The sequence below is a fragment of the Heptranchias perlo genome, chromosome 23, assembly GCF_035084215.1.
Source record: "Heptranchias perlo isolate sHepPer1 chromosome 23, sHepPer1.hap1, whole genome shotgun sequence".
Classification (NCBI taxonomy): Eukaryota; Metazoa; Chordata; class Chondrichthyes; order Hexanchiformes; family Hexanchidae; genus Heptranchias; species Heptranchias perlo.
Window position 1 is genome coordinate 9,627,660 of NC_090347.1, and position 15,044 is coordinate 9,642,703.

The 15,044-nt window shown below is 46.7% G+C and overlaps 1 protein-coding gene across 5 annotated transcripts in view; it reads left to right on the forward strand.

Moving 5' to 3' along the window:
* aatkb (apoptosis-associated tyrosine kinase b) overlaps window positions 1–15,044 on the forward strand; it is a 303,879-nt gene that overhangs the window by 245,480 nt on the left and 43,355 nt on the right. For all 5 annotated transcript variants that reach the window (XM_068003976.1, XM_068003977.1, XM_068003978.1 and 2 more), the window contains one exon: window positions 8,862–8,941. In XM_068003976.1, coding sequence (XP_067860077.1) covers window positions 8,862–8,941 — 80 coding nt within the window. The remainder of the gene's footprint in view (window positions 1–8,861; window positions 8,942–15,044) is intronic.

Sequence of the window (15,044 nt, forward strand, 5' to 3'; positions counted from 1 at the left end):
AAACCCATGTCTGGCATCACTACTACTTAGAATCATAGTATCATTCAGCACAGAAGGAGGCCATTCGGCCCATCGTGCTTGTGCAGGCTCTTTGAAAGAGCTATCCAATTAGTCCCACTCCCCTGCTCTTTCCCCGTAGCCCTGTACATTTTTCCTTTTCAAGTATTTAATTTACTTGATTTATTCTCATTGCTGTTTGTGGGATCAAGTTCAGTACAAATTAGCTGCTACATTTGCCTACATAACAACAGTGACTACACTTCAAAAGCAATTCATTGACTGAAGTGCTTTGGGGCGTCTTAAGGACACGAAAGTTGCTATATAAATGCAAGTTCTTTCTCTCGTTGTTTTCTCTCCCAGTCTTTTCAACCCTGGCGGTGTCCTGCACTTCAAGCTAGGCCTGTCACCTAAATTTATTTGATTTAAAAAAAACCTGCAGAGAACTGTTCACCTTTTGGAATTCATCACTGAGCAACTAAACATTCCATATTTATAATCAAACACAAAACAGAAAACATCCAATCAATTCCATCTTTTCAGGGCATAATATTTTTTTAAAAATAAAAATATAATGTGATCAATTTTGCTGCAAGGAATCACCTTGCATTACAAATTTATTATTAATATATGCTTTGAAAAATCAAAACTTTTTTTATATACAGTGTAGTTGCCTGTTAATCCTCCTGTGGACTACAGAAAGAGTTACACTGCCTAACTCTTTGTTGAACACCGAACAGGTTGTTGTTTTCATATCTTTGCACTTTTCCCTTGGATAACAGTGTGAAGTAATGGAGGGATTCGCAGGCTGATTAACAGTCTGACAGGGTGGCGTTGTCGTTGTTTTTGTATCTTCGCACTCTTCCCTTGGAGAACAGTGTGAAGTAGTGGAAGGATTCGCAGGCTGATTAACAGTCTGACTGGCTGCGACGTGAACATTCCTTCCATAGCCGTTACCATCCTTATACCAGCTGATAGGGTGGTTAGTCAATGGCGGGAGTGTTTTATAGGCTCCCACAACCCATATGTTGAGTCAGGGGCCACCCACACCCACTGGACACAAGTATCCCGCTGGATGTCAGCCCAGAATTCCGAGCCAGAGCAGGGGTCGAGCTCTGCACTTTCTGACTCAGAGGCAGGAATGCCAACGGCTCGCTCCAACTGAGCAGGTCAGTCAGCATCTGAGGAGGGAAGAAAGAGTTGATGTTTCAGATGCAGACCCCACATCAGAACTGGCAAAAATTAGAGATGATTAGCATTTCAAAAGGAAGCAAATGAAGAGAATGGGGTTAACCGCACACGAGAGCACACGTGCACGCACAAGCACAGGCACAGGCACACTCGCACACATACACAGACTCGTGCACACAGGCAGGCGCACACAGGCACACACGGACACGTACACGCAGCATACACAGAGGCAGGTACACACACACACCCACAGACACAGAGGCAGGCATGCACATACGCACACACACACGCACACACACAAAGACGTGCACGCACACATACAAGCGCACCCTCAGGCAGGCGCGCGCGCGCACACGCACACGCACAGGCGTGCGCACACACACACACACACAAAGACGTGCACGCACACACGCAGGCGCACCCTCTGGCAGGCGCGCGCACACACACGCAAACACACACGAAGGCAGGTGCACACACGCACACACAAACAAACACACAAAGACACAGACCATTCTTAATATGAGACAACAGAAACACAAAGAACGTGTGAATAACTGAGGCAGTGGGGGGATGGGGGTAGCTCCAGTGGCCCAGGCGCCTCGGAGGAGAAAATAGCAGGTCGGCACCCAGGGTTCAGACTGTCCGTCCAGCATTGTGTCCTGATAAAGGGTCACCACCACCCCAGTGCGAAACCATCTCCCTCCCCCCAACCCCAAAACGGCGACATACCCATCCCAGATTGGCAGTTTCTCCTGCCATAGAGAATGTGGGGGCTAAAGTTAAAATTATTAATCTCAGCTAGTTAAGTTATTAAAGTAAATTCTAGGCCAGAGGGCTACAAACTGCCTGCTAGAACGATGGGGTGCTATTGTTCTGGAATAAATGTCTATCGCCATTAATTCCTGGAGATGGGTGGTGATCCGGTTCTCCCCGTCATCCACTTTAACCGAGGGTTTCCACGGGTCCAATATGGCGGTGCAGGCGCTCATTCCGGGCCGGGTATGCGTCACACTCCATATTGGTTAGGGCGCCCTGCAGTCATCCAGGGTGATCGCCTGAAACGGGCGTTCGGCCCATTGCCCAGTGCAAATCGGGGGCCCCCATTCCTACACTGACCGCAGCTCGGGCCGTGCAAACAACAGCTAAACCGACGGTCTTTAAAGGGACCACTGGAGGCTGCCACCAAAAAGGTAAATGTAAAGCTTACCTGAATGTGGAGCCAGAAGGAGCAGGAGTGCCCACTCCTGGCTCTACAGTAAACTGCAGTCGCTGCGGGTCACAGCTCGCCTCCCCACCATCCCCCTCCCACCCCTCCCAATCTCATCCCCCCCACCCACACCGAACTCACCCTCCCGATCCCATATACAACCTCAATCCCCCCCCTGATCTCACCCCCCGATCTCACCCCCCTGATCCCATCCCCCAACCTCACTCTCCCTCAATCCCATCCCCCAACCTCACTCCCCCCCCCGATCTCACTCCCCCCGATCTCACTCCCCCACCAAACTCACCCCCCCCGAACTCACTCCCCACCCCCCAAACTCACTCCCCCCAAACTCACTCCCTCCAAACTCACTCCCCCCGATCTCACTCCCCCCCCGATCTCACTCCCCCCCGATCTCACTCCCCCCCGATCTCACTCCCCCCCGATCCAAACCCCCGATCTCACTCCCCCCCGATCTCACTCCCCCCCGATCTCACTCCCCCCCGATCTCACTCCCCCCCGATCTCACTCCCCCCCGATCTCACTCCCCCCCGATCTCACTCCCCCCCGATCTCACTCCCCCCCGATCTCACTCCCCCCCGATCTCACTCCCCCCCGATCTCACTCCCCCCCGATCTCACCTCCCCAATCCCATCCCCTGATCTCACTCCCCCGATCTCACTCACCCCCCCCATCTTACTCACCCCCCCCCCGATCTCACCCTCCCAAACTCACTCCCCCCATGATCTCACTCCCCCCGATCTCACTCTCCCCCGATCTCACCTCCCCGATCCCATCCCCTGATCTCACTCCCCCGATCTCACTCACCCCCCCCGATCTCACTCACCCCCCCCGATCTCACTCACCCCCCCGATCTCACTCACCTCCCCGATCTCACCCTCCCAAACTCACTCCCCCCATGATCACACTCCCCCCGATCTCACTCCCCCATGATCTCACTCCCCCCGATCTCACTCTCCCCCGATCTCACTCCCCAATCCCATCCCCTGATCTCACTCCCCCGATCTCACTCCCCCGATCTCACTCACCCCCCCCGATCTCACTCACCCCCCCGATCTCACTCACCCCCCCCGATCTCACTCACCCCCCCCGATCTCACTCACCCCCCCCGATCTCACTCACGCCCCCCGATCTCACTCACCCCCCCCGATCTCACTCACCCCCCCGATCTCACTCACCCCCCCCGATCTCACTCACCCCCCCCCGATCTCACTCACCCCCCCGATCTCACTCACCCCCCCGATCTCACTCACCCCCCCGATCTCACTCACCCCCCCCCGATCTCACTCACCCCCCCGATCTCACTCACCCCCCCGATCTCACCCTCCCAAACTCACTCCCCCCATGATCACACTCCCCCCGATCTCACTCTCACCCGATCCCATCCCCCGATCTCACCTCCCCGATCCCATCCCTCAATCTCACCACCCCAATCTCTTTCCCCGATCTCACCCCCCCCTCGATTTCACCCCCCTCGATTTCACCCCCCTCGATCTCACCACCCCGATCTCTTTCCCCGATCTCTTCCCCCCCCCCTCGATCTCACCCCCCCTCGATCTCACCCCCCCTCGATCTCACCCCCCTCGATCTCACCTCCCCTCGATCTCACCTCCCCTCGATCTCACTCCCTCCCGATCTCAACCCCCCCCCCCCCGATCTCAACCCCCCCGATCTCACCCCCTCGATCTCCCTCCTCAATCTCACCCTCCCGATCTCACCCTCCCGATCTCACCTCCCCTCGATCTCACCTCCCCTCGATCTCACCCCCTCCCGATCTCAACCCCCCCGATCTCTCTCCCTCCTCAATCTCACCCTCCCGATCTCACCCTCCCGATCTCACCCTCCCGATCTCACCTCCCCTCGATCTCACCTCCCCTCGATCTCACCCCCTCCCGATCTCACTCCCTCCCGATCTCAACCCCCCCCCCGATCTCAACCCCCCCGATCTCACCCCCTCGATCTCCCTCCTCAATCTCACCCTCCCGATCTCACCCTCCCGATCTCTCTCCCTCCTCAATCTCACCCTCCCGATCTCACCCTCCCGATCTCACCTCCCCTCGATCTCACCTCCCCTCGATCTCACCCCCCCCCGATCTCTCTCCCTCCTCAATCTCACCCTCCCGATCTCAACCCCCCCGATCTCTCTCCCTCCTCAATCTCACCCTCCCGATCTCACCCTCCCGATCTCACCCTCCCGATCTCACCCTCCCGATCTCACCCTCCCGATCTCACCTCCCCTCGATCTCACCTCCCCTCGATCTCACCTCCCCTCGATCTCACCCCCTCCCGATCTCAACCCCCCCCCCCCCCGATCTCAACCCCCCCGATCTCTCTCCCTCCTCAATCTCACCCTCCCGATCTCACCCCCTGATCTCCCCCTGTTCTCCCCCCGATCTCACGCCCCCGATCTCACTCCCCCCCCATTCTCCTCCCCCGATCTCACCGCCCCCAATTTCCCTCCTCAACCCACCCCCTTGATTCCCACCCCCCCCCCCCCGGACAAAGGAAGACTTGATGCTCGTGTCCCCACCAGCTGATCCCTGCCTTCTTCTCGATCAGCGCCCTGCCCCTTGGCCCCAGGGCACCAGCCGCGCCATGATGACGCAAGCGGACCAATTTTGAGTGGCCCTCTAGCCGTGCCCTGCCTGGTTTCGGACTTCACAAAAGGCGATAACCCTACTGGTGTACCGTAGCAGGTTGTCTCAAACATTATCATCAGTACTATACCTGTGGTGTTGCTGATGGCTGCTGACCTTTTCAGTAATGATTCATCGTATCATAGTAGGTACAGCACAGGAGGAGGCCATTCGGCCCATCGTGCCTGTGCCAGCTCTGTGAAAGAGCTGTCCAATTAGTCCCATTCCCCTGCTCTGTTTGTATATGAGGGCAGCTGGGCCCTTGGAGAGATAGGTTAGGAGTGTTACCCTTGGAGAGGAGAACGACGGTGGCCTCAGGGAGGCAGTAACTGGGGTTGGACAGGACTGCACTTGAGAGAGTATGCGGCAGGACGGCCGAGCCAAGTGCTGTTAGCATCCAGTTTTTCTGCACAAGACTGTGTCTTACTGCACCAGTAATGACAAGTCTCATTTCCCACACCAGCCTTTCAGAATCAGGCTGCCAATTTGATACCACTTTTGTGCTGAAATGTCGGCAACTCCACGCAGTGGACACGCAGCCACTCGGAACTGGTTTAAGGCTGCCAAAACGCAATTCACGTAGGACTCTGACATTTGGCAGACAGAGGAGATTATCAGTACATCATTCTTAGTTGAATTTGAAATCCAGTTGCAAAGGTAAAGTGCTCACTTGCTGCCTTTCTGTGTAATCTTGTTACGTGTTTGATTTTTGTAACAACAATGCTGCGACTGTCCCCCCTCATCAAGAATAAATTTGTATCATAAGAAAGCATTACCTAAACAGTATTGGTTAAGCTAACTGCACATTTAATGAAGGCTGATCACTGCACTTTACATTACACTAATTGTGAGGTTTTATTTAAAGTGCACTGTGGGAATAGCCATTACAGAATTCAAATTGACACTGGTTAGTTCAAGATGCAATCTGTAATATTTGTTCTAATTCCTCTTCGGTAAATATGATCCTGTTTTGCTGTACACGGCACTTGCTCGTTTTAAAACTACTTGTCTGAACGCCAAATGGAGGCTAAAAAGGGCAACAGATATTTTACTGCTGTCGTGAGCAGTCGTTGCCTGTTGATATTTCATCGCCACATTGGGCTAAGGTCGAAAATTCAAAACTTCCTGTTTGAAAGTGGAGACGGTCGACAGATTCCACATGGGAACTGAGACGGATTCTTAAACCTTTAAAAGTTAGGGCACCGCCTGCACTAGTGGTGAGCTTTTATTTAATTATTCAGAATTGTAGAATGATACAGCGCAAAAGGAGGCCATTCGGCCCATTGTGCCTGTGCCGGCTCTTTGTAGAGCTATCCAATTAGTCTTTCCCCATAGCCCTGCAAATTTTTTCCTTTCAATTCCCTTTTGAAAGTTACTAAAGAATCTGCTACCACCACCCTTTCAGACAGTGTATTCCAGATCATTACAACTCGCTGTGTGAAAAGGTTTTTCCTCATGCTGCCTCCGTTTTTTTTATCAATCACCTTAAGTCTGCGTCCTCTGATTACCGACCCTTCTGCCACTGGAAACAGTTTCTCCTAATTTATTGTTCATGATTTTCAACACCTCTATCAAATCTCATCTTAACCTTCTCTGCTCTAAGGAGAAAAACTCCAGCTTCTCCAGTCTCTCCACATAACTGAAGTCCCTCATCCCTGGTACCATTCTAGTAAATCTCCTCTGCACCCTCTCTAAGGCCTTCCTAAAGTGTGGTGCCCAGAATTGAACACAATACTCCAGCTGTGACCTAACCAGTGTTTTATAAAGGTTTAGCATAACCTCCTTGCTTTTGTACTCTATGCCTCTACTAATAAAGGATCCCATATGCTTTTTTAACGGCCTTCTCAACTTGTCCTGCTACCTTCAAAGACTTGTGTACATGCACCCCGAGGTCTCTCTGTTTCTGCACCCCCTTTAAAATTGTACTCTTTAATTTATATTGCCTCTCCTCGTTCTTCCTACCAAAATGTATCACCTCACAGTATTGTGTGTTAAATTTCAGCTGCCACTTGAAACCACATGTCTCCATAAAATGATTCTGTGAGGTGAACACAGAGTATCCATACACTTCCCTTATTACCAAGACATTTGCCTGCAACTTGTGCCATCTGTTGGTTTTATCTGTTAGTTGGAGGACTTGTTACCCACTACCTTTTCAGGCCCACTGGGCTGCCCCTATCCGTGCACTTACTGCAGCCAAGCAGGTGGCCTGCTCTCAGGCCTTGATCAGTGTTCTCTTGCAATAGTCAATGGAAGGTGAGCAAGAATGCCTTGGAAAGAAAAAATTTTCCCCAGGGCGCCTAGCATAGACATGTCCAAATGTTGTCCACACATTCACTTACCCATTCATACTGCTTTACAGAAATTGATCCCAATTCCTCCATTTATGTGCCTCTTGTCCATCCCCGATTTCCATCGCTCCACCATTGGCGGCTGTGCCTTCAGCTGCCTAGGCCCTAAGCTCTGGAATTCCCTCCCTAAACCTCTCCTCTCTCTTTCTTTCTCTCTCTCTCTCTCTCCTCCATGAAGACGCTCCTTAAAACCTACCTCTTTGACGAAGCTTTTGGTCATGTGTCCTAATATCTCCTTATGTGGCTCAGTGTCAAATTTTTGTTTAGTAATCGCTCCTGTGAAGTGCCTTGGACCGTTTTACTACATTAAAGGTGCTATATGAATGAAAGTTGGTGTTATTTACAGCACAAGCTTTGGTTTATGCAGAAATGACTGATGGTTTAGTAAAAATATTCAATCAATGAATGGTTGATTTTACTTCTGAGCCACCGGGATGTCTAATAAATCTTTTTTAAAGGGTGCTCATTGTAATTCTATTTTAGTATATTGTAGAACTGTGTAGACAGTAACAAGGTCTACATAATCTCTCTCTCTCAATCTAATATATATATGTGTGTGTGTATATACACACAAGCATATAATATATGTGTGGATGTTTACATGTATATATTATGTACGTGTATATATAATGTATAAGTATGTGTGTGCATATATATGTAATATACGTGTATGTGTGGATGTATATATTATATATGTATGTATATATAATGTATAGGTGTGTGTGTATATGTTTGCATATAATATGTGTATGTATAATATGAATGTGTATGAATATCTGTGAATTTTTTCACTGCAAACCGTTAACCTTAAAAATAACTCTCTTCTCTAGAGTTTGGTTTTCTTTCCCCGCCTCACCCAGTAGAAGCTGCGAGCAGTGGGAGGAGAATGTTCAGCATGTTCTGATGATTTTAAAATTATGCAAACCTATCTTTATTCATTCAGAGCTGTCTGATGTCACTGGAATGCTGGAATTGTTTTATGTGTTCTCAAGCCAGGCAGCCGACCACAGTTACGCAAGTTACTGACAAAGAATTTGTTTCTTTCAGTAAGTCAGCATGTGCTTGGAATTCTCGCACTCAGTAATTTGCAGGGGTGGAGAATGCCAAAGCAAGGAGGGGAAAGCTACCACAGGGGTCACATCTTTCCCCAGTAAACAACTTGTTTACCTTGGCTGTGATGCTGGAGTGAGAAGCAGCTTTTTTTTCCTGAAGTGCGCAGTCTGTGCTTCCTGCTCCAGACTGTCCAAAAATTGGTTTCCGCTTCACCTGTCAAGAGCCTTTCAGTTCAGAAGACCTCTGCCAACAGTGCCTCTTTATTGTTGTGGCAGAAAACTATTCCGTAACCTTCTGCACTTCAGATTCACAGACTTGGTGCGTGGCCTGGGGAGGATTATTGATGAAGAACAGGAGGAGGTGGAAATGACGGTGATAACCTTGTTGTTTATATGTGTCTTTTTACAGGGCAATTCCTTCAGCAGGCCGACTTGGGCCGTCAAAGCCTCTTCTCCCTGAAAGAGGTGGGCAACGGCTGGTTTGGAAAGGTCAGTAGGTTTTTTTTTTAAAACTTGCAGCTATTTAACCCCTCCCACCTTGCACCTAAAAAAGGACTTTAAAATGCCAGTCTGAATTCTATATGTACATTGTATTTACCTGTCAGGGAAGGTTATATCTATCAGGAAACATTGAACAGGCTGGGGCTCTTTTCTCTAGAAAAGAGAAGACTGAGGGGTGACCTGATTAAGATTATGAAAGGGTTTGATAGGGTAGACATAGAGATGATGTTTCCACTTGTGGCGGGGGTGGGGTGGGGGGAACCAGAACTAGGGGCCAGAAATATAAGAGAGTCACTAATAAATCCAATAGGGAATTCAGGAGAAACTTCTTTACCCAGAGAGTGGTTAGAATGTGGAACTCGCTACCACAAGGAGTAATTGAGGCGAATAGCATAGGTGCATCTAAGAGGAAGCTAGATAAACACATGAGGGAGAAAGGAATAGAAGGATATGCTGATAGGATTAGATGATGTAGGGAGGGAGGAGGCTCGTGTGGAGCATAAACACCGGCATGGACCTTTTGGGCCGAATGGCCTTTTTCTGTGCTGTACATTCTATGTAATTCTATGTATTAAAACAGAAAGGATTATAAATGTAGTTCAGTTTGATTGGGGCTGGGTATAATCTATGCAAAGGACACTTCACATCAGTGTTAGATTTAGCTGTTTGTCCAAGTATCTAATGGATGGTTGATCTTTGAATGGGACACCACAGAAAGCATCAGGAGTTGTCCAAGTTGGATAGCTTGTCAATATATTACAACATTTTGCTGAACTTCTGCTCTAGATGTCCTTATTCCTTACAGTAAAAGTTATCTTTCATATTTACAAAGCCTGCTGACAACCACCTGAGGACAGAAAGCCATCGAGCATCAACATTTCCTCCACTTTATTCCTTTGAATCCAATATTAAAGTTGGACATTGGAATTTTAATGGATTTCTGGTGGATACATTTTCCTTGGTGGAAAAAGTTAACAAATAAGTTGATGTGAGTAAACAGCTGAGTAAGACTGAGAGATACGAGTATTCTTTTGCTTTTAGCACTACTTGGAGTCTTGCTCCCAGGCCCAAATATGGTTGCAAGAACTTAGCCCAAAACAAAATTTCCTTTAATGATTGCAAAGTCCTTGTTAAAGAACAGTCAAGAGTCATGTGCAGCTACAATAGGGTGGGATGACTGCGGAGTTCATTCATTACGGTCATGCCCATGAGTTCATTTTATGAAGGAAAGGCAAGATGTTATGCTTAAAACACACCACTGACGGAAGTTGTTAGTAGATTTAGGGAGATGCTGCTACATCCTATTTATTAAACCGACTTAAGCTGGCAGGCCTACCCTGACTCCTGCTGGTGTTCCTGACCCAAGTCAATCCCCACTGGTAACTCACACACTCAGATGAATGAACTTACTATTGGCATGTCAGCTACAAGTTCTGGCTTGAATGTGCGAATATTTTATTTGATGCATGTCTTCAAAAAAAAAAACAATTATCACTTTATTGCCATATGTGCCCATGCTGTCCATATTACTAATGTTTATCCTTTACATATTAAGAGGACTTAAGAGTTGTAAGCTTGATTATTTGAGTGAACTGCTAGTGGGATTTGTATTGGGGCTGCTACTAGGGCTTAGATTAGGCCAGGGCATCAATAGCAACCTGGTCAGGTCACAATTGCGTCTCCATCCCCCAAAATCCATCGCTTGTTCGCATTTCAGTCCCACTATCTTAACACAACATCTATGCGAAACAGGATTTTGTAGAACTTTGATTAGAGCATTTCAAGCAAGCGTCTCACAGTCCACAACTGCAATTCACGATTTGTGTCGATTACATGCCCAATTTCAATGCTCGAGAAGTGCAAAAGCAGCATTATTATAGATAGGTCTTGTTTTAGCCAGTTTCCTTTTGTTAATGATAATAGATTCAGATTGAATGGCAACTTCGGAAGTAAAATGGCCCTAACCTGCCATTCCCACGAGAGTCTGTTATATCTACAATGTACAAAGACAAGTAACCTTTTATTTATGAAAAGAAAAAGAAAATATACTCCATAGTTTCAGAACCTAAATCTAATGTGGCTTCACAAACTTAACCCCACTCTAGTTCATCTACCGTTCCAGAGGTTATCAGAAGTCGGGTTTTCTATAGGAAAAACACTTTAATTGCTAAGCCTGCAGACAAGACCCCAAATCAATTGATAAAAGTCCCTTTTTTTTAAATTAAAAACAACTTTGACGATTGTTCATCTCAGATCTTTGACACCACGGCCCATTTGTCAGCCAGTAGTGTGGGCGGACAATCCGCTGTTGGGCCTGTGTGGGGACGCACCTGGTGGGCCAACCGGCCTCGACAGCACCGCCAAGGTCAGGAAACACAAGTGCAATCCCGTGCTCTCTTCCCACGCTGGCCAGATCTGAGCAGGTCGTCTGAAGAACGACACTTTTGGCTGTGTTGAAGTTACTTTTGTACGGGCAAGATTTGCACCATATAAACCCCTTCTTTATAAACGTTGCACGTAGCAGACAGGGGGAATCTTCCCCCAAAAAGTTGCTTTGGTTTAACTGAGATTTTTCTCATTTGTTAAATCCTTCATTGAATCGCTTGCTTCAAACTCAGAAAATGTCGCATGGTTTGGACATTTCATGACTTAAATTTTTTAAGAAGTCGTGCAGCTGGACGGAACAATAGGTCACGGAATCATGAGTACACTTTGTTCAAACCCAATTATAGGGTTAATGCATGTTCAGTGGGATTGGCCAGTTCTTTCAGTTCTGTTTGTTTACTTGGGGTATTTCAATTCAGTAGGAACAATGGGTTGTGTTATCTGCAGCACTGATGATTGTACTCTGTTGAACTGCTAGAATCAGTTTGTCGTGTGAACCCACATTCCAAATCCACTGTAGGTCAAAACTTAGAATTTGCATCCATTATATTTCAAACAAAAAGTATCCTTTGAACACTGATACATTATCAGCTTTTGTAGCAGGCACTTCCTTTACTCTGTAACATCTGTAAGTATGATTTCAGTGACTTTATGATGTTTTATAAATACAACCAGGAATATATAGGATAATAAAATATTCTGAGTTGGATTTTTTGGACCAACCCTGTTCTCTCCCCCCAAGCCCTCTCCCCACACAGTCACTTAGATGCAGAGTTGCTACAGGGCACCTTGAAGGGCTAATGTGATGAATTGAGTTTGTCAAATTATGGTGAATGTTTTCATTTACATACCAGGTTCATGCTGTCAAAGGAGATCTCTCTGGGGATCTTTGAAGTCATTTTTTGATTTGTTTCAAAACACCAGACTCCTGCCCCCTTTTGAGTTTAGAGAAACAGAAGGGTAGGAAGGAGAGACATTTTTTCAGTGCCAAACAGCAGAGCTTTTTAAGCGGCCAAGTGTTGTGGGGTTTGGATATTTTCCTCAAGGGCAGCTAACAAATGGTGGTAGATTCTGGAATAGAGCGCCAGTTCCCCGGGAAATCAAAGTTTGCAAATTCAGATGAAGTTACACGGACAAAAGTATACTATATGCATAATGTATCCACACAGCAGATATTGCACACATGTGAATATCCACACAGCAGATATTGCACACATGAGGAAGAGCTTTTTTACACAGCGAGTGGTTAGGATCTGGAATGCACTGCCCGAGGGGGTGGTGGAGGCAGATTCAATCATGGCCTTCAAAAGGGAACTGGAAAGGGAAAAAAATTGTAGGACTACGGGGATAGGGCGGGGTAGTGGGACTAGCTGGATTGCTCTTGCGTAGAGCCAGCGCGGACTCAATGGGCCGAATGGTCTCCTTCCATGCTGTAACCTTTCTATGATTCTATGTGGTATATCCACACAGCAGATATTGCACACATGTAGTATATCCACACAGCAGATATTGCACACATGTATATCCACACGGCAGATATTGCACACATGTATATCCACATGGCAGATATTGCACACAAGTAGTATATCCACACAGCAGATATTGCACACATGTAGTATATCCACATGGCAGATATTGCACACATGTAGTATATCCACATGGCAGATATTGCACACATGTATATCCACATGGCAGATATTGCACACATGTATATCCACATGGCAGATATTGCACACAAGTAGTATATCCACACAGCAGATATTGCACACATGTATATCCACACGGCAGATATTGCACACATGTATATCCACACGGCAGATATTGCACACATGTATATCCACATGGCAGATATTGCACACAAGTAGTATATCCACACAGCAGATATTGCACACATGTAGTATATCCACATGGCAGATATTGCACACATGTAGTATATCCACATGGCAGATATTGCACACATGCAGTATAAAAACACAGCAGAAATTACACACGTAGTATATTCACACAGCAGATATTGCACACAAGTGGTACATTAACACAGCAGATATTGCACACATGTAGTATATCCACACAGCAAATATTGCATACATTGGTGGTACATATCTCTGAGTGCTTCCCACTTGTACCTAAAAAGCCAGTGCCTCACATTTCTCCAACATGCTAAAACAAAATAACCTGACTGTGTCTTCCACACATATAACTGTGTGTGTGTGTGTGTGTGTGTGTGTGTTTGTATGTGTGTGTGTTTGTATGTGTGCAGGAGCTTTGGTATAACAATTGCAGTGGTTCGAGAAGCTGGGAAATCGAATAATACAACAGTGCTGTTATAAATGTTAGCGAGCTTACACTGTGCACAAGGCTGTGACTCATCATCAGACTTCTGATGACTCTATTAATGATGACAATCGTCATCCCAATCCTTTGATTGTGTTTGATCCATTGTACCCACTCCAGGTCAGCTATTACTCTAGATGCTTTTAGAAATCAGACTTTCTGTGAACCGTGAAACGTTTGCCCTCTTACCAGCCCTGCAGATGAAAATACCCTAAAACAATTGATAAAGGTGCCCTTTTAGAAAAAAATCTACATTTAATGTTATATCATCCACACCATTCCCTATTCCCCTGCTGCGAGGGTGCGCGTCCTCCTAACGTAGGTTGCTGGCAGCTTGTGCTGATTCACCCCGTGTTTCCCTACTCTTTCTGTGGACCAGGCCTCTGGGCAAAACCTCCCGGAATCGGAAACCAGGAGTTCTTTGCTGTGTCCTGCCACTCAAGCAAAAGGTGGCCTTTTAATAGAAATGACTTTCAAGACTTGCCGGCGCAGTTACGATGGGCCGAATGGCCTCCTTCTGTGCCGTAAATTTTCTATGATTTCTATAACTCTGAATACCCATTTGGGAAACATTATTCGTTCATCTTTAAAACTAATTTGGAAAACAGTCATCACAACATCAAAACAACAGCTTTAATCTTTTTGATTTATTTGTCCTTTGCTTAATATTGCTTTTACCACCGTAAACCATTTGATGGATCAAAATATATTTCACCATTAAACAAAGGTAATCTCACAGCGCATCAATATCATAGAAATTATCTCTTGCTTTTTTGTGAATGCTCAGTAAAGAAATTCCTAAAAATGAACACCCAGAGAGTATTTTAAATACCATTTATATTATTATAGGCTAATGCCCTTGTGAAAAAATTAGAGGGCAGAGGAAATTCCTATCAACACATTTATCACTAATAGCGCAGAGAGCAATTTCAACCCCAAAGTCTTGTAAACAACATTAAGATAGTCAAAGCCTGGTTTGCGCAATTTGACACAGGGCAGGAGATACTAGGTAGTCCAAGCAGTAAGAAAGCAGGGGAGCCTCTTGCTGGGCACTGAGACACCATATGCCCCAGCCCGCCTGGAGCAGGGGGTTACAAGGAAAAGAACAGTTACAATCGGGACACATAATAGGGGGGACATCGAACTGTTTTTATTTTAGTTTAAGTATTTAACAAATCACTGATCGAAGTCAAGGCCGTGATAGAGCCTTGAAGCCCAGAGTATATTATTTTATCGTTTTGAACTTCAAATATTGCCACTGAATTGATCTTCACTGATTTCTATCCCTTTGCCCACTATCCAAAGCCCATTCCTGGGAAGAACAGTCATTTAATCAAATAAAGAAAAAATGACTGCAGTCTGTTCTGATATT